The sequence below is a fragment of the Sceloporus occidentalis genome, unplaced genomic scaffold (assembly GCF_023333645.1).
Source record: "Sceloporus occidentalis isolate IW3139 unplaced genomic scaffold, rSceOcc1.0.p SCAF_39, whole genome shotgun sequence".
Classification (NCBI taxonomy): domain Eukaryota; kingdom Metazoa; phylum Chordata; class Lepidosauria; order Squamata; family Phrynosomatidae; genus Sceloporus; species Sceloporus occidentalis.
Genome location: NW_028317019.1, coordinates 7,570,386 through 7,595,071, shown reverse-complemented (window position 1 = coordinate 7,595,071; position 24,686 = coordinate 7,570,386). Strand labels below are relative to the sequence as shown.

Here is a 24,686-nt window from a genome sequence, read left to right as displayed (position 1 = left end):
ACAAGCCTTGTGTTTTTTAAGGAGCAAAGCTGTGTCTAAGCATGGCCATGAAAGAGGTTCATACATTTCTAAATGGGGTTGAGAAAGTGGAAGGAGACACAGTTTTCTCCTTCCCTCTTCTTGCTTGATCTTGGGGTCATTTAGTGGAGATGGGAAATTCAGGACAGACAACAACAACACAAAAACCACATTTCACACAGTTCATGTAAACTTTGACAGACTGTGACTTCCATATTATTGGGGCATTGAATTTCAACAACAATTATGATAATTAGCTTCTTATTTCCCAAACCACAGAGTTTTCTGAAATCTGAAAGACTGTGTTTATCACACGGAGGTTTTTGCAGCTCTTTGCAGCTCAGATCCGAAGCCACTGCAGGTCAAACGATGCGAATCCACGCGAAAATGTGAGTGTCATCACACAGGATTCCTTTCTATGGGGGCTCCTTCCATGGGGCTTCCGCAGTGGTTCCAAAGTGACCCCTCATTTTGGTGAAATAGGTAACAAGCGAATGCTCAGAAATCACTTCCAAGCTCACTCCGATTCCACTCCGAATTGGTCTGGTGTGGAATGCAGCTCTGCTTCTGCTCTGTTTCAACACCGCAAACCCCCCAGTTGCAAATTTCCCATGATGCAGCGCTGCAATTCCCCCCACTTCTTTCCGGTGGTCCTTTCGCTTTCAGGGCAACCGAGGGGGGGGAATAGGCAGCCAATGGGAGCAGAGGAAGGTCCAGGTAAAGGGAAGGAGGCCACGCCCCCTCAGGAATGGGGAGCCAATTGGAAAATCACATTAGTCCCCATAGACTTCTGTTTTATCCATAAAGAACATTCCTAATACAACGCCGCCCTCTTGTGGATACTCAGGGCACTGCAGCCTCCTTGGGCTTCTCACCAACTTCTATCCTGGAGCGCCATCTGGTGGCCACTCTGGGCAATTCACTAATAGCAATTAACCAAATTAAATGGTATATAAAACAAAAACATGAAACAAGCTAGACAAGGTAACTGTTACATGGAATTGTAATTGGTTGACCAGCCGAACCGAAAGGGCGCTCAACAATGACTCCTTTTCATCCTGGATAGAAGTGACCAGTGCTGTGTCCAGTGGGGTCCTTTCCTGGGCCCAGTGCTATTCAAGATCTTTATCAATTATTTGGATGACAGAATTGGGGGCATACTTATCAAATTTGCAGATGACACCAAATTAGGAGGAGTAGCTAATACCCCAAAGGACAGGATCAAAATTCAAAAGGACCTGAATAGACTAGAAAGCTGGGTCAAAGCTAACAAAATGAAAATTAACATGGAGAAATGTAAGGTACTGCATTAAGGGCAGAAAAATGAAATGCACAGATATAGGATTATGGGGGACACCTTGATGAATGAAACTATGTGTGAAAGGGATCTAGGAGTCCAAGTAGACCACAAGTTGAACATGAGTCAACAGTGCGATGTGGCAGCTAAGAAGGCCAATGCGATTTTAGGCTGCATCAATAGAAGTATAGAGCCTAGATCAAGGGAAGTAATAGTACTACTCTATTCTGCTCTGGTCAGGCCCCACATGGAATACTGTGTCCAGTTCTGGGCCCCACAATTCAAAAGGATGTTGAGAAACTGGAGGACACCCAAAGGAGGGCAACTAAAATGGTGAAGGATTTGGAAATCACAATGGGACAGCCTCAGTGCTTCAGGCAATGAGCATCAGCTGCCCTCGGTTTGCCTCTGACATCTTCCTCCTCCATATCTTTAATTGTGACACCATCCACTGCATAAGGTCCTTTAATTCCTTTATGTCTTCCTCCATTCGATAAACGTCTACCTGGGGTTCTTCTGTGCTGGGGCAGCTATCAAGCGACTCCCCCACTGCCAGGTCCCAGGCTGTCACTCTGCCCCCCGACGGCCTTCCTTTCCCCAGTCTGGGGCCGGAAACCCAAATCCTCCAGTGGTGGCCTGGATGGTGTGAGCTTCATAAGGTTTCCCAGTCTTGGGCTTGGCCCTAGTTCCTCTGAAGAAGGCACCTGCTCCTCCACCACCGGGATCTCCAGAACCACCGGGTTCTCCAAGAACTCTTCTTGTTCCTGGGTCTCCATTGGAGGTAAAACTGTGAGACATTGCAAACAGTGAGATCTGGAGTCAGTCCTGTGCTCAGAAAATAAAACTCATTTGAAACAAAAGAAGCTTTATTGATGAATCCAGGCAGAAACACCCATTAACACCTTTTTGCAAAGTCTGAAGTCCAAAGGTACTTGCTCAATCCCTCCCTAAACCAGCCCCCAATTCCCAAGCTAAAGCAACACAAGCGGAGGTTGCATAGATACCAAGGTTGTGTATACTTCCCTTCCCTTCTCCCAGACAGCCTCACCCTGAAGAGGGGTCTTCCCAAGCCAGCTTCACTCCTCCTTGATAACCATCTACAGCTGCAACCCCAGCCCCTCTCCAAATACCCTGCTTAATCTAAAAGCCACTCCATCTGTCCTTCTATCATTTTCCATTACGGGCTTTCTATAATCCATCACTCTACACTGCATACTATGGACTGCAACTATAACTCCTACTTTAATAACCAAACCCTAATATTTTTACCCTTTATGACAGAACTCTGACACACAATGGGCCAGTCTCAATCCTTCAGGGACACACCACCAGTTTGAAGTGACAATTCTCCCATCTCAATCGTTCAGGCAAGGAGCATCAGCCTGAGGTCGCAATGGGTCAGTCTAAATCTTTCAGGTAAAGAGCACCACCCTGAAGTCACAATAGTACCCTCTCAATGCTTCAGCCAAGGAAACTGAGATCACAATGGGCCAGTCTCAGTGTTTCAGGCAAGCAGCATCAGCCTCAGGTTGCAATGGTCACATCTCAAACCTTCAGATAAGCAGTATTAGCCTAAATTCACAATGGTCCCATCTCATTGCTGCAGGCAAGGAGCATCAGCCTGAGGTCGCAATGGGCCAGTCTCATTCAGGTAAGGAGCACCAGCCTGAGGTCACATTATGTCATGAATACCTTTATTTATGCATCTATTCATTTAGGGATTCATGTCATAAGGGTTATAGGTTTAGGTTTAGGTTAGAGTTAAGATAGATGGGATTTATGGTGGGTTAAAATAATATGTTTTAATATGTGCTTTAATAGAAGATACTAGAAAGAGGTAGAGAGATCATGGCTAAAGAATGTGATTGTTTGCTAGGATTGGAATGTGTGGGAATCACTCTTCTAACAGAGGCTTGAGTTTAAAAGACTGGTCTCTGGAAAAGGAGGGGAAACATAGAGAGCTATGGATATTTTTATATTATATTATGTTGCTATGGGTTTAGGCATATTATATTTTCATGTGGTATCATATTATGTGGAGATTGATAGGGTTTTATATTATAGATAGCTATATATATTGCTAAGCCATAATGTAAATTAAAACCGTTGTGTGGCTGAGTTCTGTGGTCCAAGGCCAGAGGTGCAGTGGTTGAGAAAAGGCACATGAGAGCTTCATTGCTTTCAGGAAAGCTGCCAGAATCCCGGATGGGAGGACACTGCGCAGAAAAGGGTGGGAGAACGCTGTGCGGGAAAGGGCTACCCGATTAATTAGCTTCATTGGTAAATGGAGTGAGGTGGATGCATATGGTTATAAAAGGGATATGCTTATACCTTCTTTAATTCCTGACAAAAAAGTCACTTCCATTACTTCTTCTTCAATAAAAGCTATTCCTTTTTCAAAGTACTGCCTTTTGTGTTGCAAGATGGGCTGCAATTAGGACCCTAACAGATATCTCTCTCCCCTTCCATTCACCCTGCTATCCCAAAATGGCTGGAGAGCATACCAAACCAACCATGTGTAATGCCAGGTCAGTCAAAAATACAACGCAGATAGTCTAGGATCTCCTACTGGACGAAGAGGCTGACCTGGCTTGTTTCATGGAGACCTGGCTGCATGATGATAGCTCAGCCACCTGGGATCAGGCCTTACCAGCCGGGTTCTCCGTCAGTGAGCAGGTAAGGGGACCTCATTTTGGTCCATAAAGACAATCTTGCCTTGAGCAGGATACCTATCCATATGATCGACCACATCAAATGTATTTGCCTCAGCTTAAAGACTAGGCGAAGTCTAGGGATTCTGTTGGTTTAATGTCCACCCCGTTCCTTAACAGACTCCCTAGCGGAGCTGACACAACTGGTCTCTGAGATGCTGCTGGAGTCACCTAGGCTTTTGGTCCTGGGCGACCTCAACATCCCCCTCGAGGCCCCTCCTCAACATGCGCAGGATTTGCAAGGGCCTCTCTGCTGCTGCTGCTGCTTATTCCACTGGTGGCCTTTGCGGGAAAGGAAGGTATGCGCTGGGGATTCAGCAGTCTCCCCTTTCTTCCCTTCTTTCTTCCTTTGAGGAGACTCCAGGCGAGCCCAAGGTGCAGAGCTGGACTCAGGAGGAAAAGGCAGGAAAGGAAGGCTCTGCTTTGGAAATAAAGCTCTCTCTGTGTATCTTCTATGTTTGTGTTTGTGTGTGTTTGCCTCTGCTGTTCTTATGGCTGGGAATGGAACAGAAAACTGAGGAGGGAATAAAGGGTCAGTTTAGCACAAATTCACAACTTATGTGCATTTAAGAGTCCAGTGTGTTGAAATAGTAAAGAACTTTATTGAGAACACAGTCAAAAATTCAGTGGTTAAGCCAGAACTGCCCATTCCAAGCAAACAATACATTAAAACCCCAAACACCTAAAACTCCTCCCTCTTCCAAGCCTAGCTCCCCCCTCCAATTCCTACAGTCTATGCCCCACAGGTAACAAGCCCCCCTTTGCCATCCCTAGAAACTAGCCCTTTCTGTTAATACCAGCCTCCGACTTTCTTCAGCCAACATCCCACACAATGCAAAAGCTATCATTCCCATAAATATTCTAGACAGCTGCAACAAATCCCAGCCCCTCATCTAGCTAACCTATACCATGACCCACAATCCCCAGCCAAATAGACAACCCATAGCAACTATCTATACTATTAGCAAATAAAACCTAAACTTAACAAAATACAACTTTAAAACAAACAGACATATGGACAGAGAAACCTTACAAACAAAATCACAAGGGCCTTTTCTTAGCACCGTTGGATTGAAAATATTTTATATTCCTTACTGACAAAAATAATGTTAGTTTACTGCTGAGATTTGTGTGGCTTCGCTCCTGTGTGGCCTCTCTGATGTGTCACTAGGCTTGACCTCTGAGAAAAACATTTCCCACAGTGCTGGCATTTGTATGGCTTCTCTCCTGTGTGGACTCTCTGATGTGTCACTAGGTCTGACTTCCAAGAAAAACCTTTACCACACTGCTGGCATTTGAATGGCTTCTCTCCTGTGTGTACTCTCTGATGTATCACTAGGTATGATTTTGACGAAAAACATTTCTCACAATGCTGGCATTTGTATGGCTTCTCTCCTGTGTGGACTCTCTGATGTGTCAGTAGGGTTGACTTCGAAGTAAAACATTTCTCACAATGCTGGCATTTGTATGGCTTCTCTCCTGTGTGGACTCTCTGATGTGTCACTAGGTTTGACTTCGAAGTAAAACATTTCTCACAATGCTGGCATTTGTATGGCTTCTCTCCTGTGTGGACTCTCTGATGTATCACTAGGTGTGACCTCCGAGGAAAACATTTACCACAATGCTGGCATTTGTATGGCTTCTCTCCTGTGTGGACTCTCTGATGTGTCACTAGGTGTGACTTCGAGGAAAAACATTTCCCACAACGCTGGCATTTGTATGGCTTCTCTCCTGTGTGGACTCTCTGATGTATCACTAGGTGTGACCTCCGAGGAAAACATTTACCACAACGCTGGCATTTGTATGGCTTCTCTCCTGTGTGGACTCTCTGATGTATCACTAGGTGTGACCTCCGAGGAAAACATTTACCACAACGCTGGCATTTGTATGGCTTCTCTCCAGTGTGGACTCTCTGATGTGTCACTAGGACTGACTTCATATAAAAACATTTCCCACAATGCTGGCATTTGTATGGCTTCTCTCCTGTATGGACTCTCTGATGTTTCACTAGGTCTGACTTCTGAGAAAAACATTTCCCACAATGCTGGCATTTGTATGGCTTCTCTCCTGTATGGACCCTTCGATGCATGACAAGGATTGACTTGTAAGCAAAATGTCTCCCACAATGCTGGCATTTATGTGACTTCTTTCCTGTGTGGATTCTCTCATGACTCAAATATTTTTCTGTAAAGAAGCACAGTGACAGATAAGACTGAAAATCAGCGTTAAGGGAGGAGGGTGTTACCCATGATTTAGCCCTCATTAACCCCTCCTTATTATAGAGTAAATTAAGAGAGTTTCTGTTAGTAACCCAAGGATGACCGTACTACTTATGCCCCTAAATCTATGGAACAATTGTATCCTTATTTATAGGAGTTATCAAAGAAGAGATTAGAGGGGGACTTAAGGGAATCACTGGAAGTAGATAGTCAGATAAAGGAATGTTGCAAAAATATTCTATTAAACATGTGGAGAAATAGTTTGATTGGCAAGTGGCATCATATCCTGTGAGACTGCCATAAAGTCCTGAGTCAGAGACCAAGGCATGATGGAAGCTGAGGTCCCTTCATGCTGTGTGGCACCAGGAGATGACTCACAACCAATACAGTATACAGCTCACATGTGGACTGGTGTGGATTACAGTTGTGTGTACAAGGGATGGTGAAGTTGATGGAAGTCGGAGAGGAGAGCTTGCAAATAATTGTATTATTAGGAGCAGGTAACTGTTAAAGTTGCCAGATATTGTGCATCTGCGATTATTTGTAGCAGATTTTTTCTGGAACAGATGTAGAAACACCCATGAAATATCTTGAAATAATTATGACCAAGAGTCAGGCTATTACATTTTTATACAACTTCCATTTTGGAATTAATAGGATTGTATACGGTGTTTTCTGCACTATATCCATTTGACTGTTCTGTTTTATATGAATCATTTTAGAAGTTTGAAGTTAATGAGTGGGTTGCCACTATAAACACTATAAACACACCATGTGCAGCTTGTATTCTGCTTGAAATGTTATATAACTCAGCTTGGGAGATACTCAGTTAGGATACAACTTTCTAAGCAACCGTGCCAAAGCTACTATTTTAAGTCTATATTTCTCAAAGTTATTTGGGACAATTTTTACCTGCCAGGTTTAGGATTTCATTTTATGGATTGATGTTTACCCTTATTGCTACAATACAAATTACTTCTTGTGATGCTTTGTGTGTTTTTCAAGCTAGGCGATCCTGGCTTTGCTCCTGCCTTCCCCTCCTGGATCCCAGAGGCCTGATCCCCTTCCTTTTCTCCCTCCGCTCTCCAACCCTGCCTCTTGCCCATCTGCACTGCTTTACCATTTGACCTTCAGCATCTCTTCCCTGCCTTTCTGTTTTTCACATTGCCTCCATCTCTCTATCACAGACACACACCCACAGAGTGTGATGCACAAAAGGGACACTTTGAGGCTCATTTCTTGAGAAAGGCAAGACAATCATTATACAACTAATGCATTAGGAAAGGCAGAACAAGGAGTCTGGGACCTGGTTTCTGATATTAGTGAGGGTCAAGTGTGAGGGATGAGCCTTAAAACAACCTTAAGGCATCTCTAAGACAGAGATGGCCTACTGTTCGGAAGTGGGGTGGTCACATTGGACCCCAGGGGATCTCAGGGGAAACCCCAAATTGTGTTGCCTAAAAATATGGTATAATGTTTTGCCCTTCAATATACCACAGCATCCCTTTGTGGAAGTGGAGGCCGTTTTGCCACTGTTGGGCCCTCTCTGATCCATTGCAGGGCCAAGGGAGGCCTTTTTCCCATGAAGCCTCTCCAGAGCCCCAAAAGGCTGGAAGAGGGGCCACAAAAGCCAGGAAACTTGCTCAGGAATGGGCTGAGGACCATTTAGGGGCAAAAAGCATTAATCTCCATGGCTCCTTACCACAAAATTCCAGAATTGGCAGTTTAGGATTGGATATTGAGAATCCTTACAAAGTGGAGAACAATAGTGCCTCACTAAAACTAGAAATTCCAAGATTCCACAGGAAGTTGTTATGACAATTAAATTACATGTGAAAGGGAACTAGGAATGGTAGTAGAGCACAAGTTGAACATGTGTCAACAGTGTGATGCAGCAGCTAAAAAGGCCAATGTGATCCTAGGCTGTATCAATAAGAGTATAGTGTCAAGATCAAGGGAAGTAATAGTTCCACTCTATTCTGTTTTGGTCAGAGCTCATTTGCAATGATCCTGTGTCCAGTTCTGGGCACCACAATTCAAACAGAAGTTGAGAAACTGGAGCATGTCCAGAGGAAGGAAACCAAAATGGTGAATGGTCTGGAAACCATGCTCTCTGAGGAATGACTTAGGGAGCTGGGTACGTTTAGCTTGGAGAAGAGAAGGTTAAGAGTGGATATGACAGCCCTGTTCAAGTATTTGAAGAGATACTGAGTATGCAGCAAGCTTGCTTTCTGCTGCTCTAAAGCAAAGGACACAGAACAATGGACGCAAGTGTTAGGAAGGATCAAATCAGGGGAATTTAATTAGCTCAAATTTACAAGAGGCGTGTCCTAACAACGCACGCAGCGGATTGGGTCCCTATGTGTATACCAGAGGTCATATAGTCCAACCCCAAGAAACAGAGACTGCAATGTCAATGAGCTGCAAATAAAATATAAACATTTATTAAAGCCACACAACCAAAAAGGGATCACACACGCACATGCACATTCAATGCTAAAGCAAGGGAGGGGAAGAGTTGGGGGTAAAGGAGAAAGGATAGAGGCACCGTTGAAATATTTACCTAAGGAGTCTTCTCCAAGCGACAGATGTGAGGGATGTTGGTAAGTGAACATGGCAGCGGGGAACGGAAAGCAAGCGGCAACCGCGATGGCTAGGAGCTAAGTTCCAGCGGGCTAAGCTAACAAGAGGCCTGAAAGAGACAGTGGGCTTTGGCTTGCCCAAGTGATTTCAGCAGGACGCAGTGCCCAAGAGAGCTCCGGAGCGATTGCTCGACAGAGTTGAGGTTTGGAACTGTAGCTCACAAAGTCCAAAGGAGGGCTGGAATCTGGGTCTTATTTATACTGCGAAACGTATCCTTAGGCTATAGCTACCTGCGGAACAAAGGTCTTCATGGCTATCTATTGACTAAGACTAAAGTTAAACAATGGATACACAAAAGGGTCTGCCACTTCTTTGGGAGAAGACTACTATGTAGATGGCTGGGTACTTAATACCATCAATAGGTGAGGCAAACTTCCTTTGTCCTCATTCATGTTGCCTGCGACAATGGCAACTCCCAGAACTGGTTTTAAAGGTTTAAATCTACCTTTCTGCTTTAGCCATGGCCTACTAGGCTTGTCCGGCTACGTGGTCAGCTCGCTTTTGGGATAATGGCGGCTGTGATGGGGTCAGTCAGGGGTCATGATTTTTGATCGCTTGGTACCCAAAATTTATATAAATCCAAACTCGATCACACAAGCCACAGGAAAAAAGGTTCCACCAAAATATTAGGAGGAACTTCCTGACAATAAGAGCTATTCAACAGTGGAATATACTCCATCAGAGCATGGTGGCATCGCATTATGGTTATTATTATTATTAATTTCAAATTAATGGACATGGAACAATGGATGCAAGCCACAGGGACAAGAGATTCCACTTAAACCTTAGGAGGAACTTCCTGACAGTAAGAGCTCTTCAACAGTGGAATATACTCCCTCAGAGTTTGGTGGAGTCTCTTTCTTTGGAGGTCTTTAAACAGAGGCTGGATGGCCATCTCTCGGGGGTGCTTTGAATGTCTCTTCCTGCATGGCAGAATATTGACCGGATGGTCCTTGTGGTCTATTTCAACTCTTTGATTTTATAATTCTAAAGTGGAATCATAGCACTCTGACAGTGAATTATGAAAGGGCCCTCAGTCTTCAAAGGAAGTGAAATGGATTCAGGTTCCTTACCCACAGAGGCTACATTTCCATAATTCTCCATCATCACATAACTGTACATCAGTCTCTGTTTCTTCGTTAACAGTTTCCATTCCTCCTCAGTGAAATATACAGCCACATCCGCAAAGGTCACCTGCAATAGAAAATAGCCCTGATCCAGAGAGTGACTAAACAAAAGGGGAGGAAAACACATGGTGCATTGCAAATATTATTTCAACACTTCAGAATTCAGTCCAGGAAATAAACTTTAAATTCTGCAAGAAAGCAAAAAGCTACAGCCTTTGAGATCCAGTTTGTCTCGAATCCTTTCAATATAATATACAATATGATAAACAATATAATTTCGGCCATTTCTGGAATACTATTGATTGATTAACATACTGGCTATTCCAACATGTATATTAGTTTTCATTTAGCCATATTTCACCTAATTTCAGAGGCAAATTTCATTTTTAAAAAACAGTTCTGGGGAGTACTCTGGGCTTCAGGGCCACTGGGCCCACCCTCAGTTTAGGTCCAGAGATATTCTTCCATATCATCCAGCATTTCACAGATGGGGAAAGCAACACACATGTGGACAAGCAACACCAGAAGGGGGTCAAGATGGCCAAAGTTGTTAATGATAAAGATCACACAAGCGAGAAAGGGTACAGCATTTTCCTTTTGGCTCAGACTCCTGGCAAGGGCAAGACCCTGCCCCCTTCTCTCCTCCCCTCTCCCCTCTTTTGCATTGATGGGCTGTAGACTCTTTTGAACCTGGAATGCACTTTGCAGCAACTGAACTGACCTGAGGAGAAAGGAGGAAATGGGAGGAGGAGAGTGAAATAGGACATTTCCTAAGCCCCTGAAAAAATGAGGAGACAGAGGATTAACCAAGACTCTCTCTGCCAAACTGGGACAGTATCTTCTCAGCTTGCTTTCATGATCCAGCACAGACACAGATGAAAATAACAGTCAGGATGGCAACTTACCAAAGAGCTGTTAACCCTCGGCAGCCTCTTTCTGTTGGAGCCCAGCTCCGTCTGCTTGGCCTTTGTGTTGGCCATCAGGTGGGCAAGGGGATCCTGGTGGCCCTGCACTTTGGTCACTTCCAGCAAACAATGTCCCAACGCTGTGTACAAGGGGATCGTGATGAAGTTCCTGAGAAAAGAGACCAGGGTAAGGCTTGCAAGAAAGCCTGCAGCAGTCAAAGACACAGAGAAGAGCATCCTGCTGATGACATATGCAGGTAACATATGCCTCCTTTGGGCCGATGTAGAGGTGAGCATCCCCTTCCTCCCTCTGCACCAAACAAAACCCCCTGGACCTAGCACAGACTCACTGCAGCTCCCCTACACAACAGTTACTCCATGCCTTGTGAGAGTAGCTGGGGATCAGGGGATGGGGAATTGGAAAGGGTCCTGACTATGTCCTCATAGCTGGATGTGAAATGAGTGCATTATCTGCTGAAACCTGCAGAGGTCCACAAAGCCCTCAGAGGAAGATGTCTTCATTTTGCTTCTGACTACAGAAACACAGCTGGATGCTTCTCTAATACCTCACACCAACACTCTCACCAGGCATGGAATGGCCATGTGGGATGCCTTCCACAACTGTATGGTAGGACCTGGGTCACTGAATGGCCAGTTGTAGTCTGATTCCACTCGGAGCAACACTGGAGCATAGAGGGTTGTGCTGGGTCAGGCTGTCTGGCCTGGTGGTTCCTCATTCTCCCAGTGGCCAAACCAGCAGAACTCTCTATGCTCCAGTGTTGCTCTAGGTGGAATGCGTCTAAAAATGGCCCTTCCCCAGGGAGGCCCTCAGTCAAGAAGGGCAGGAAAGGAGCTCTCTCTTCTCAGGTTGCTCCCCTTCCATGGGATCCAGCCCTTCTCCCAGGATCAGGGGGCACCAGACGATTGAGCTGATGGAAAGGGAGCACCCAATTCCCATGGCAGCCTTCTGCATGCAGAGAAGTCACAATTCTGATAGTGTCTTTGCCCATGTGGAGAGTGCCCATTTTCCACATTGTTGCCTGTCCATCTTGTCTTGGGAATATCCTGTCCCAGCCACATGCAGACCTAAATCCTAGCCTCTATCTTGTGCCTAACCTGATCAGAGTAGAATCACTGAATCAGTGGGATTTATCTATAAGTTGACTCACCAGTCACTTATGGTTTCAGTGGGTCTGCTCTCTAGGGTTAACCAACAGGATTCCGGACTCCTCAGATTTTTAAATTCAGGAATACAAATTTGTCATGCTGTGTCATCATCACTGATGAGAATTTGACTTCTCTTTCACACAGAGGAGGAGGGGGAGGACCTGCTCTATGTCCCAGGTGGAGAAGCTCTAGCTCTTGGGCATGATCTTACAGATCTAATCCATGTCCTCCCATCATCATGGCCTCCTTCCCATTTAGACACTGGTCAAAATAATTACTTTATTTTTGCAGATGAGACTATTTTTCTAAGCTTAACTGCTGTGTTTCCTATGTCAGTCATAGCAGGAGCATGAAGTATGAACCTCCTCCCTCTTCTTGCTAAAGCCACATAGAAATTGAGGCATATACATTTGTGTGCATTGTTTCTGAATGGATCTATTGTTAAAATCACAATTTCTTCATTTTTCCTTGAATATTTTTTAAAAAGATGCACACTGCTGAATATGTTGCACTTGATATAACAAATATCTATAAATGTATAGGTTTATGACTTGAATATTGCACCCTGGATTATGCTCATTTGGGGTAAGTGAAGACGTATATAAATTCATTTTATAAACCCAGTGAAACTAATATCTCACAAAGTTCTAGTAAACAACACATACACACACAGTTCCCATAAAAAGGACTCACTTGCGCACTGTGTGTCTGAGGTCTGGAAATCTCCCTTCCACCTTCTGGGAAGACAATGCTGTTAGAGAGCGAATTTGGGGCTTTATGCCTGCAAAGCATGGGCTCACTCTCTCAGCTGCAACATTTCCATACAATTCTGGACTGAAACATTTAAACAAAGGTCATCTTTCAGCTCCAGGAATAAAAGCCTACCTTCAGTACAAAGACACTGACTTCTTCAGCCCCAGAAAGGCCTCTTCTGCAGTCCTTTATGGCCGGAGCTTCCCTGGGTCAGAGGCCGTCTCCTCAGCCGTAGAGAAGGGTTGCTCTGAATGCGAAGGAGGAAGAGGTCCACAGGGCTGAGGGAGGGAAGGCAATGGGAAAAGGTCAGTGCCAATGGCCATGGAGGGCAGAAGGTGACAATGCCTATGAAACTCCTCTGAGTCCCAGCCATTCTAGGAATGAGTGTCAGGAGTTAGTCCAGGGGGCTGAGGGGGTCTCCTTTCCCAAAGGGGGAGGCAACGACCGGTGGACCCTCCCCAGCTAGGGCCCAAAGGGAGGGTCTCTTTCCCCACCTCTCTCTCTCTCAGCCCCCAAAGCCCAGCCTCTCCACTGGTCCTGCCTCCCTTCCTCAGACCCCCACAGGCCCCTTCCTTCCTTCCTTCCTTCCTTCCTTCCTTCCTTCCTTCCTTCCCCACAAAATGGAGGGTCAGAGGCACAAAGGGACACACAACCCTCTTTTTGGCCCAAGGAACCTGGCCTCCTTCTCGCTCTGGAGCCTCAGAGAGAGAAAGAGGAACCTCTGTTTTGTTGGGGCGTGTGGAAAGACGCGCTGTGTCCACCACAACCACCTGCTGAGTTGAACCACATCGACAGGACGCCAGGGAGAAGGAATCTGTGGAGATGTCTGCAAAGGTATTCTGGTCAAGAAGGAAATATTCCTTCACCACTGCAAACGGTCATGAGCTCCAGGCTTGAGAAATAACCACAGAACAAGCCTTCACTCTTCATGAGGACTTTAATCTTCGTTTGCAATATTTACAATATATATATATATATATACACACACACACACACACACACAGTGTATTGGACAACCGTCTCTAATACACACTATTTACACCAACCAACAATAATAACACAACCTGGGACGCAGCCACAGTAACACCATCCACAGAGAGGCAGTTGCTCTCACACACCAACTGTCTCACTCTGTCTCTCAGTGACAGTTAGGAAGGACAGTTGACAGTTGCATCAACATTCCGATGATGCACTGTTCGAATGCTGACACATTTAACTGCCACTAGAGCTGTATATATATAACTTGCACAACAGCTCCACCTAGTGGCCACATCCATGTCATTTCCTGACATGTTCAACTGAGGCTTCAGAGATTGTTCCGGAACATTATTCCCCACATTCACAAGCAGCACAAAATGTCCACCAGAAGACAAAATGGCTGACAGAAACGAAAAAGTCCACCGGGACACAAAATGGCCGCCAGGACACAAAATGGCTCCCTCTGCCTCAGTGCTTGGCAGTTGGCAGCCTTCAGGGAACCCAAAATGGAGGATGAAAGGGCCCTAAAGTCGGAAGGGACCCCAAACAGGATTTGCAAACTTAACAACACCTAAACATTTTCCTGATGCTATTGAAAGGAGGAATCTGATCCCCTCCTTAATTACAATCAATAGTGAAAGATATTAATATTGATATTAAGAGTGCCCATCGTCCGCAACCCAGCTCAGGTCTTGACCGCTCAGGGAGGCCAGTCCAGCTGCAGGTGGCCCTCTGTCCGTCCGTCCTCCTTTCCTTCTGCATTCCTCCTCTTTTCCCCAGCATCAGCCCCTTTCCCAAGAAGGCTGCATCCGCACTTAGAAATAAGACACTTTGACACCGCTTTAACCGCTCAGTGTTATGGAATCCTGGGATTTTACCTTTGGGATATTAGCCTTCTCTGCCAGAGAGCTCTCATGCCACAACAAACTACAAATCCCAGGATTCCATAGGATGGAACCAGGAGAGTTAAAGCAGTTTCGAAACAGATTATTTCTGCAGTGCAGATACAGCCTAAGTTGGTTGTAAAAGAATAGAGGCACCCAAGTCAAATTTTTATCCTGTAAAAAATGGTTTTGCTTTTTTAAAATATAAGCAGTTTGTTTTTCTGTCTAATCATTATTTTTGTTGTTCTTGTTTGTTTCTCTTTTTGTTTGTTTCATTCTTGGTAATATGAGTTATTCTGGTCTGTCTCCTTCCTTCTTGCCTCAAAATCTATTAATAAGGAAACTGGGGAGACTTTTAAAACCTCCCAAAGGAGCCACTTTTGGCCTTTTTTGGGGGGCAATCCTCCTCTTAGAAGGCAAAGCCCCATGTTTGTGAAGAATAATAATAACACTTATATTAAAAGTATCCTCTCCATTTCTGATTCCTTTCAAAACCCATGTTCCCCAGAAGGAGCAGAGCTTTGTAATAAGAAAACCCTCTCAGAAATGAGACACAAAAGACACACAAAGAGACACACTTCCTTCCTTTTGGCCCATGGAGCCTGGCCTCCTTCTGACTCTGGAGCCTCAGGAGAGAAAGAGAGGCCTCTGTTCAACTGAGGCCTCAGAGAAGGTTCCGGAACATTATTCCCCACAGTCACAAGCAGCACAAAATGGCCGCCAGAACACAAAATGGATGCCTCTGGCTCAGCGCTTGGCAGTTGTCAGTTTGAGGCCTTCAGGGAAGCCATAATGGAGGAGGAAAGGGCCCCAAAGTCGGAAGGGTCCTCAAACAGTATTTCCAAACCTTAACAACACCTAAAATGCCAAACCAAAAGAACATTCCCAGAGTTCCATAGCACTGAGCCATGGCCATTACAGTGGTGCAAAGCAAGAAGGCACAGGAAGGTGGCATTAATGATGATTAAGGTCTGGCAGCAGCTCTATCCTCCCCCCTAGGCCTGATAAAATCATCATCATCATCATCATCATCATCATCATCATCATCATCATCATCATCATCATCATCATCTTTGCTACAGCATGAGCACCACCATTAAAAGCACTGAAATCCCCTTTGGGACTTCAGAGAGAGTGGCCCATGCCTAGAAGGACTGCTGGGCCTCCTTCCTCCCCTCCTTAATGGCAGTGGCCAAAGGAAAGCAGCAGCAGTAGACTCAAGCCAGGCCCAGCCAGATCTCAGTGCATCAGTGAAGCCTAGTGGTTCCAGGCCGTGTCCCTCTGCTGTCGCTTCACTCCCCTCACTCCTTCCTCCCTTCCTGTCTGTCTCTTTCTCTCTCTTACACTCTACTCCTCTCTCCTCCTTCCTTCCTGTCTCTCTATCTGTCTCTTTCTCCCTCTGACACTCTGCTCCTCTCTCCTTCCTTCCTTCCTTCCTTCCTTCCTTCCTTCCTTCCTTCCTTCCTCCCTCTCTGTCTGTCTCTTTCTCCCTCTGACACTCTGCTCCTCTCTCCTTCCTTCCTTCCTTCCTCCCTCTCTGTCTGTCTCTTTCTCTCTCTTACACTCTGCTCCTCTCTCCTTCCTTCCTTCCTTCCTTCCTTCCTTCCTTCCTCCCTTCCTGTCTGTCTCTTTATCTCTCTTACACTCTACTCCTCTCTCCTCCTTCCTTCCTGTCTCTCTATCTGTCTCTTTCTCCCTCTGACACTCTGCTTCTCTCCTCGGTCACTTTTCCGCACGCAGAGCTAAATAGAGAAGCAGAAGCTCCTCCTCTTCTTGAGGCTGGCCAATGGGGGCAGAGGACCTGGAAGACCCCACCCCCTGCCCCAGACTCACATTTTCTGTTCCAGAGGCCATTTTGTTTTCTGGCAGCCATTTTGTGTCCCTGGCCCTGATTGGCTGGAATCCCAGTCCCTGCCTCCTTGTGTTCTGGCGGCCATTTTGTGCTGCTTGTGACTGTGGGGAATAATGTTCCAGAACCTTCTCTGAGGCCTCAGTTGAACAGAGTTCTCTCTTTCTCTCCTGAGGCTTTAGAGAGATAAGGAAGCCAGGCTCCTTGGGCCAAAAGGAAGGAAGTGTGTTTATTTTTGTGTGTTTTGTGTGTCTTTTCAAATAGACACAGCTCTGCTCCTTCTGGGGAACATGGGTTTTAAAAGGGATCAGAAATGGAGAGGATAGTTTTAATACAAGCATTATTATTATTCTTCATAACATCAGGCTTTGGCTTCTAAGAGGAGGATTCCCCCCCCCCCCCCATCTGCCAAAAGGCTAAAAGTAGCTCCTCTGGGAGGTTTTAAAAGTCTCTTCAGTTTTATTATTAAAAGATTTTAATGCATGAATGAAGTTGACAAACCAGACCATCTCATATTACCAAGAATGAAACAAACAAACAACAACAAAAATAACAAAACAAAGCGCTTAGTTTTTGAAAGTAAAAGCATTATTAAGAGAGGAAAAAAACCAGACTTGGGCGCTTCTACCCTTTTACAACCAGCTCAGGCTGTGTCTGCACTGCAGAAATATTCCAGTTCGAAACTGTGTTAACTCTCCTGGCTCCATCCTGAGGAATCCTGGGATTTGTAGTTTGTTAGGCACCAGAGATCCAGAGCCACCCCAAGGCAAGGCTCTCCAGGGCTCTCTTGGCCCTCCTTTGCTTGCAAATATAGTGGGGCCCTGGTATACGTGGGGGATCCGTTCCGCCCCCCGGCGTATACCAAAATCCGCGTATGCTCAAATCCACACGTGCCAACATTGGGGACAAAAGTCCCTCTCCTCTCCTCCCCTCCCCAACTTTTTCCCTCCTCACCGCCACGGTCGGGGGAAAGGCCGCGTGGGGATGTTGGAGGCCAAGAGGGCTCCAGCCCACCATCCGGCCCTTCTGCGGAGGTGGCAGTGATTGCTGCGGTGGCAGCGAAGAGGAGGCAGAGGATCAGCGCCAGAGGCCTCCTCTCCACCTCGGCCTGCATGCCTCCACTGTCATGACGCTGAAGGGCCGGGTGGTGACCCAGAAGCCTCTTGGCCTCCAATAGCCCCACACGGCCCTTGCGCCATGGCGGCAGTGGAGAGGGGGCCGAAGAGGCCTCTGGCAGTACTCCTCGGCCTTTGCTCCACTGCCAGCACACTTGGCCTCCAGGAGAAACACCTCGCCTTTCCCCTGGCCTTGGCAACGAGGAGCCCGAGGTGGCGGAGCAGCAACACCAGATGCCTCCTCAGCCTCCTCGCTGCCACCGCAAGCACAAAAGTGCCAGGTTTGGGTGTTGGAGGCCAAGAAGACTCCAGCCCAGCACCTGGCCCTCACGCAAAGGCGGCGGCGGAGAGGACGCCTCTGGCACTCTCCTTGGCCTCCTCTCCGCCGTCACCATCACCACCACAGGAGTGGTGTCTGAGGCTTGGCCTCCTCACAGCCGCAGCTCCACTGCCACCACCAATGCAAAAGAGCCAGGTGGAGCCTGGAGGCCTCTTGTCTATCTTGTTCCATGTTTTTGTTTTATATACAGTACTGTTTAATTTGGTTAACTGCTATTAAGGGACATAGCTATGAGATTCTATGATATGGGGTGCACTATAAACCTTTTAATAAACGAACAGGGATTGAAATCCTATATATTCATATTATCAGACATAACTCCAGAGAATGTTAGCCTTTTGGATGCCACAAGGTTCCTCTCATTCTTCAATGCAAGAAGCAACACTTCAGCTTCCTTCTAGAAGATAAAGCAAAAAGGCTTCAAAACCACTGAAGCCTTGGGCAAGTCACACTCTCTCAGCCTCAGAGGATGGCCATGGGAAACCCACTCTGAAGAAACCTGCCAAGAAAACCCCTTCAGAGACTCCCATAAAGTCACCATAAGACCTGGAAACAACTGGGAGGCAGAGCAACATTGGGAAATAGGTGGAAGCCTTGCCTTGGGAAAGTGTAATGACTGGGCTCCAGTCAATGGAGGTCTTCTTCAGGCAGTAAAGGGAGGTTTATGCAAATGCAGAATGACATCACTGCTACGGAAGGCTCTCTTGACCAATCAGAGAGCAAGATGAAGGTTCTTCTGGAAGCTTCCGTGAGAAGGAGATATAAGGCCTGAGAGACCAAGAGACAGTTGGGGGAATTGTGTCGGTTGGAGATCGAGAGAGAGAGTTATAGAGCGGATCTTGGAAGTTAGTCTCAGAATTGGACACTTGGGTTTATTTATGGTTTTAATAGCTTTTATGAATTGAATATTATATACTTACAAATATTGTACCTGCAAGATTCTTAATATCTTGTAGGACTTATATTTTAGTTATATTTTGTTATTTATAGTAAATATCTCCTTGGAGTATCTACTACTCAACGCTCCTTTTACACGTGTCTTGGCTCAGTTGATGCTTGGGAAAATCAGTAAAGAAGGAGAAATAAGGTTCCTTAACTGGTCCCAGTGTAGGTTAAGGGAAGTCCTTTTATAATTCGCTGGATGATGGCAGCGTGATTTAAGGAAGTTAAAGGTCTGCTGGGCTAAGAGCCATAATGTCTAAATGTCTAATTAACAATTTGTAAGCCACTCTGATAGCCTTTTGGCTGAAGAGAGGGGTATAAATTATTATTATTATTATTATTATTATTATTATTATTACAGGGCCGCAGTTTGGCTGCTTGGACCACCGGAGATCATCACAGTGAGTCAGTTGGAAAAGCCCATCTCACTCCAGAAAATAAAGGTACTTGAGGAGTTTGTGCTCTATGTCTTTCTGTAATAATAGCTACAAAACTGATAATAGCATTTGGGACATTTAGTCTTTTAAAAACAAATATGGCAGATTTAAATGCTGCTTTAAAACCTCTTTCCATCTGCCATCTTTGCGCTGGTTTTGGGGAGAAATGAGAAAGTGTTGGGAGGGAGGGACTGCCAACAGAAATAGGAGATGCACTGCAGGCTATGGACAGTTTGCGGCCAAGTAAGGTCCAAAACACACAGCAGCAATAGTCCAGTCTGAGAGCGCTTTAACTTCCCTGGCCCAGTGCTAGGGAATCCTGGGAACTGGAGTTTATTGTGGCACCAGAGCTCTCTGACAGAGAAGGCTCAATGTCTCAGAAAACTAAATTTCCCAGAATTCCTTAGCACTGAGCTCAGCTAGGGCAGTTAAAGCAATCTCAGATTGGATTATTGCTGCAGTGTGTTTTGGACTTAGGCGGCCCTTGGGAAGTCACACTTTCTCAGCCTCAGAGAATGGCAATGGCAACCCCTCTCTGAAGAAACCTGCCAAAGAAACCTCATGATAAGGTTGCCTTAGGGTTGCCATAAATTAGAAGTGACGTGAAGATACACATGAAGAAAAAAACCTGCAATTATTTCTCAGGTTGTACATGGGAATGGGAGACAGTGTGGTGCAGTGGTTTATGTGTTGGGTTAGAACTCTGGAGGCCAGAGTCCAGTGCCTCACTCCTCCATGAAACCAGCTGGGTCCATTGGGCAAGAAGTCACACTCTCTCAGCCTCAGGGAAGGCAATGGCAAACCTCCTCTGAACAGCTCTTGCCAAGAAAACCCCAGGAGAGGCTCCCCAGAAGTCGACAATGACTTAGAGCCACTCCACAAAAAACGACTAAGCCTCAAGAAAGAGCCAACATGGTTTAGTGGCTGGAGTATTGGACTATGACCCTGGAGCCCAGGGTTCGAATGCCTTCTTAGCCACGGAAACCCACTGAATGACCTTAGGCAAGTTACACTCTCTCAGCCTCAGAGAGAGGCACTTACAAAACCACTTCTGGACAAATCTTGCCAATAAAAGCCTGCGAAGAGCTTCCCTTAGGGTCAGCATAGGTCAGGAACAACTTGGAGGCACACAACGACAACAAGTCCAGTAACACCACTAACACAAGGTAGCTAGGGAGAAAGAAAGAAAGAAAGAAAGAAAGAAAGAAAGAAAGAAAGAAAGAAGATGTGGGAGTTGTAGTCCTTGGTTCAGAAGGATTGGAGGGGCCTTACTGCAAGGCAGGACCCCTCCTCTCTCTGGCCATGTGGATGCTGGAAGATCAAGTCCAGGAAATACACTGTAAATCCCACTGGCAAGAGAAAAGGCTACTAATGCCTTTCAGATCCAGTTTGCCCCAAATCCTTTATGAGGCCAGAAACCCCTTTGTTAGGAAGCGAACCCCAAATATCTCAGGAAGGCTCCCCATCTCCCAAGGCCCCCTCCCTCCAGGACCTCCTTCCACTCTTCCCTCGGTCTCTCTCTCCCTGAAGGCCTCCAACTGACAACTGCCAAGCGCTCAGACAGAAGTAGCCATTTTTTGTCCCAGCGGTCATTTTGTGTTCCAGTGACCATTTTGTGTTCTGGCAGCCAATTTGTGTTCTGGCAGCCAATTTGTGTTCTGGCAGCCATTTTGTGGTACAGCAAACATTTTGTGTTCTGGTAGCCATTTTGTCTTCTAGCAGCCATTTTGTGTTCTGGTGGCCATTTTGTGTTCTGGAAGCCATTTTGTATTCTACCAGCCATTTTGTGTTCTGGTGGCCATTTTGTGCTGCTTGTGACTGTGGGGAACAATGTTCCAGAACCTTCTCTGAGGCCTCAGTTGAACAGAGGTATCTCTTTCTCTCTTGAGGCTCCAGAGTCAGAAGGAGGCAAGGCTCCTTGGGCCAAAAGGAAGGAAGTGTGTCTCTTTGTGTGTCTTTTGTGTCTCTTTTCTGAGAGTGCTTTCTTATTACACAGCTCTGCTCCTTCTGGGGAACAAGGGTTTTAAAAGGGATCAGAAATGGGGAGGATAGTTTTAATACAAGCCTTATTATTATTATTCAGAAACATAGGGCTTTGGCTTCTAAGAGGAGGTTAGTCCCCCAAACAAGGCCAAAAGTGGCTCCTCTGGAAAGTTTAAAAAGACTCCCCAGTTTTCTTATTAATAGACTTTTAGGCAAGAAGGAAGGAGACCGACCAGAATAACTCATTTTACCAAGAATGAAACAAACCAATATACAAAGAAACAACAACTAGAAGAATAAGGATTAGACAGAAAAACAAACTGCTTATATTTTAAAAAAGTAAAACCATTTTTAACAGAATAAAAATTTCACTTGGTTGCTTCTATCCTTTTACAACTGACTTGGGCTCTATCTGCACTACAGAAATCATCTGGTTAGAAACCGCTTTAACTCTCCTGGCTCCATCCTATGGAATCCTGGGATCTGTAGTTTGTTGTGGCATGAGAGCTCTCTGGCAGAGAAGGCTAAGTGTCCAAAGATAAAATCCCAGGATTCCATAGCACTGAGCGGTTAAAGCGGTGTCAAAGTGCTTTATTTCTATAGTGCAGATGCAGTCTTCTTGGGAAAGGGGCTGATGCTGGGGAAAAGAGGAGGAATGCAGAAGGAAAGGAGGACAGACGGACGGACGGAGGGCCACCTGCAGCTGGACTGGCCTCCCTGAGCGGTCAAGACCTGAGCTGGGTTGCGGACGATGGGCACTCTTAATATTAGTATTAACATCCTTCACTATTGATTGTAATTAAGGAGGGGATCAGTTTCACTTTCAATAGCATCAGGAAAATGTCTAGGTGTTGTTAAGGTTTGGAAATCCTATTTGGGATCCCTTCCGACTTTGGGGCCCTTTCATCCACCAATTTGGATTCCCTGAAGGCCTCAAACTGCCAACTGCCAAGCGATGAGGAAGGGGCAGCCATTTTGTATCCCAGTGGCCATTTTGTGTTCTGGTGGCCATTTTGTGTTCTAGAATCCCAGTCCCTTCCACCATCCCTGGCCATTTTGTGTTCCAGAGGCCATTTTCTGCTGCTTGTGACTGTGGGGAATAATGTTCCGGAACCTTCTCTGTGGCCTAAGTTGAACAGAGGCCTCTCTTTCTCTCCTGAGGCTCCAGAGTCAGAAGGAGGCCAGGCTCCTTGGGCCAAAAGGAAAGAAGTGTGTTCCTTTGTGCCTCTGCCCCTCCATTTTGGGGGGAAGGAAGGAAGGAAGGGGCCTGTGGGGGGCTCTGAGGAAGAAGAGGCAGGGACTCAGGGCCAGTGGGGAGGCTGGGATTTGAGGGCTGGGAGAGAGAGTTGGGAAAGAGACCCTCCCTTTGGGCCCTAGCTGGGGAGGGTTCTTCCGTCCTTGCCTCCCCCTTTGGGAAAGGAGACCCCTCAGCCCCCTGAACTCACTCCTGCCACTCATTCCTAGAATGGCTGGGACTCAGAGGAGTTTCCTAGGCATTGTCACCTTTCTGCCCTCCATGGCCATTGGCACTGACCTTTTCCCATTGCCTTCCCTCCCTCAGCCCTGTGGACCTCCTCCTCCTTCGCACTCAGAGCAACCCTTCTCTACGGCTGAGGAGACGGCCTCTGACCCAGGGAAGCTCCGGCCATAAAGGACTGCAGAAGAGGCCTTTCTGGGGCTGAAGAAGTCAGTGTCTTTGTACTGAAGGTAGGCTTTTATTCCTGGAGCTGAAATATGACCTTTGTTTAAATGTTTCAGCCCAGGTTTGTGTGGAAGGGCAGCAGCTGAGAGAGTGAGTCCATGCTTTGCAGGCATCAAGCCCCAAATCAGTCTCTTGCAGCATTGTCTTCCCAGAATGTGGAAGTGAGATTTCCAGACCCCAGACACACAATGCGCCAGTGAGTCCTTTGTTTGGGGACTGTGTGTGTATGGGGTGTTTTCTAGAGTTTTGTGAGGTATTTGTTTCACTTGGTTTATATAATGAATTTACTTACATCTTCCCTTCCCAAAAATGAGCATAATCCAGGGAGTAATCTTCATGCATAAACCTGTACATTTATAGACTTTTCATGTATCAAGTGCAATACATTCAGCAGTGTGCATGCTTTTAAAAAATAGGCAAGGAGAAGTTTAGATGAATGTGATTTTGACAATACACTCGTCCCCCGGGTTACGAAATTAATTCGTTCCGGCGCCATTTTCGTAACCCGGAAGTCTTTCGTTAGCCGAATCCCCATAGGCGCTAATGGGGAAAGCCGCGTTTTGGTGCGAAATAGCGCCGAAAAGCACCAAAACTTTTTTCGCAAGCCGGGGAAACGTTCGTAACCCGGAAATAATTAATTAATGTTTTTTTCTTCGTAACCCGAAAAATTCGCAACGCGGCGCGTTCGTATCCCGGGGGACGAGTGTAGGTCCATTCTGAAACAATGCACACAAACGTACATGCCTCAACTTCTATGTGGCTTTAGCAAGCAGAGGGAGGAGGTGCACACTTCTTGCTCCTACTATGACTGACATAGACAAACACAGCAGTTAAGCTCAGAGAAATAGTCTCATTTGCAAAAATGAAATAATTATTTTCACCAGTGTCTAAATGGGGAGGGGGCCATCTGTCAGGGATGCTTTGATTGAGATTTCCTGCATGGCAAGGGGTTGGACTGGGTGGTCTTTGTAGTCTCCTCCAGCTCTACAATTCTATGATTCTACGTGGAGAGTGCCTATTTTCCACACTGTTACCAGTCCATCTTTGCTTGGGAATTTCTTGTTCTAGCCACATGCATTCCTAAATCCTAGCCTGTATCCTATCCTATTCTTAGTCCTGATCAGAAGAGAATCACTGAATCAGTTGGATTTACCTATAGATTGACTCACCAGTCACTTATGGTCACATGGGCAGAGGCACTCTCAGAATAATGACTTCTCTGCATGCAGAAGACTGCCATGGCAATTCGGTTTTTTCTTGCCATCAGCTCAATGCTCTGGTGCTCCTCGATCCTGGGAGGAGGGCTGGATCCCATGGAAGGGGGGCAACCACCGAAGAGAATGCTCCTTTCCTCATTTGCTTGACCGGGGGCCTCCCTGGGGGATGGAGGGCAACTGGTTTGGCCAATGGGAAAATGAAAGGCCACCAGGCCAGAAAGCCTGACCCAACAGAACCCTCTATAATCCAGTGTTGCTCCAGGTGGAATAAGAGTACAACTGGCCATACACTGACACAGGTCCTGCCATAGAGTTGTGGAAACTATCCCGCATGGCCATTCCATGCCTGGTGAGAGTGCTGGGTGCGAGGTATTGGAGAAGCATCCAGCTGTGTTTATG

The 24,686-nt window shown here is 46.1% G+C and overlaps 1 protein-coding gene across 1 annotated transcript in view; it reads right to left on the bottom strand.

Moving 5' to 3' along the window:
- The window catches only part of LOC149290512 (uncharacterized), a 33,383-nt gene extending 8,998 nt beyond the window's left edge, over positions 1-24,385 (bottom strand). The window contains exons 1-4 of the mRNA XM_089489355.1: positions 24,240-24,385; positions 10,921-11,089; positions 9,962-10,082; positions 5,479-6,210 (exon numbers count right to left, since the gene is read on the bottom strand). Of these exons, the coding sequence (XP_089345481.1) occupies positions 5,479-6,210; positions 9,962-10,082; positions 10,921-11,089; positions 24,240-24,385 (1,168 nt within the window). The remainder of the gene's footprint in view (positions 1-5,478; positions 6,211-9,961; positions 10,083-10,920; positions 11,090-24,239) is intronic.
- Positions 24,386-24,686: the final 301 nt, after the last annotated feature.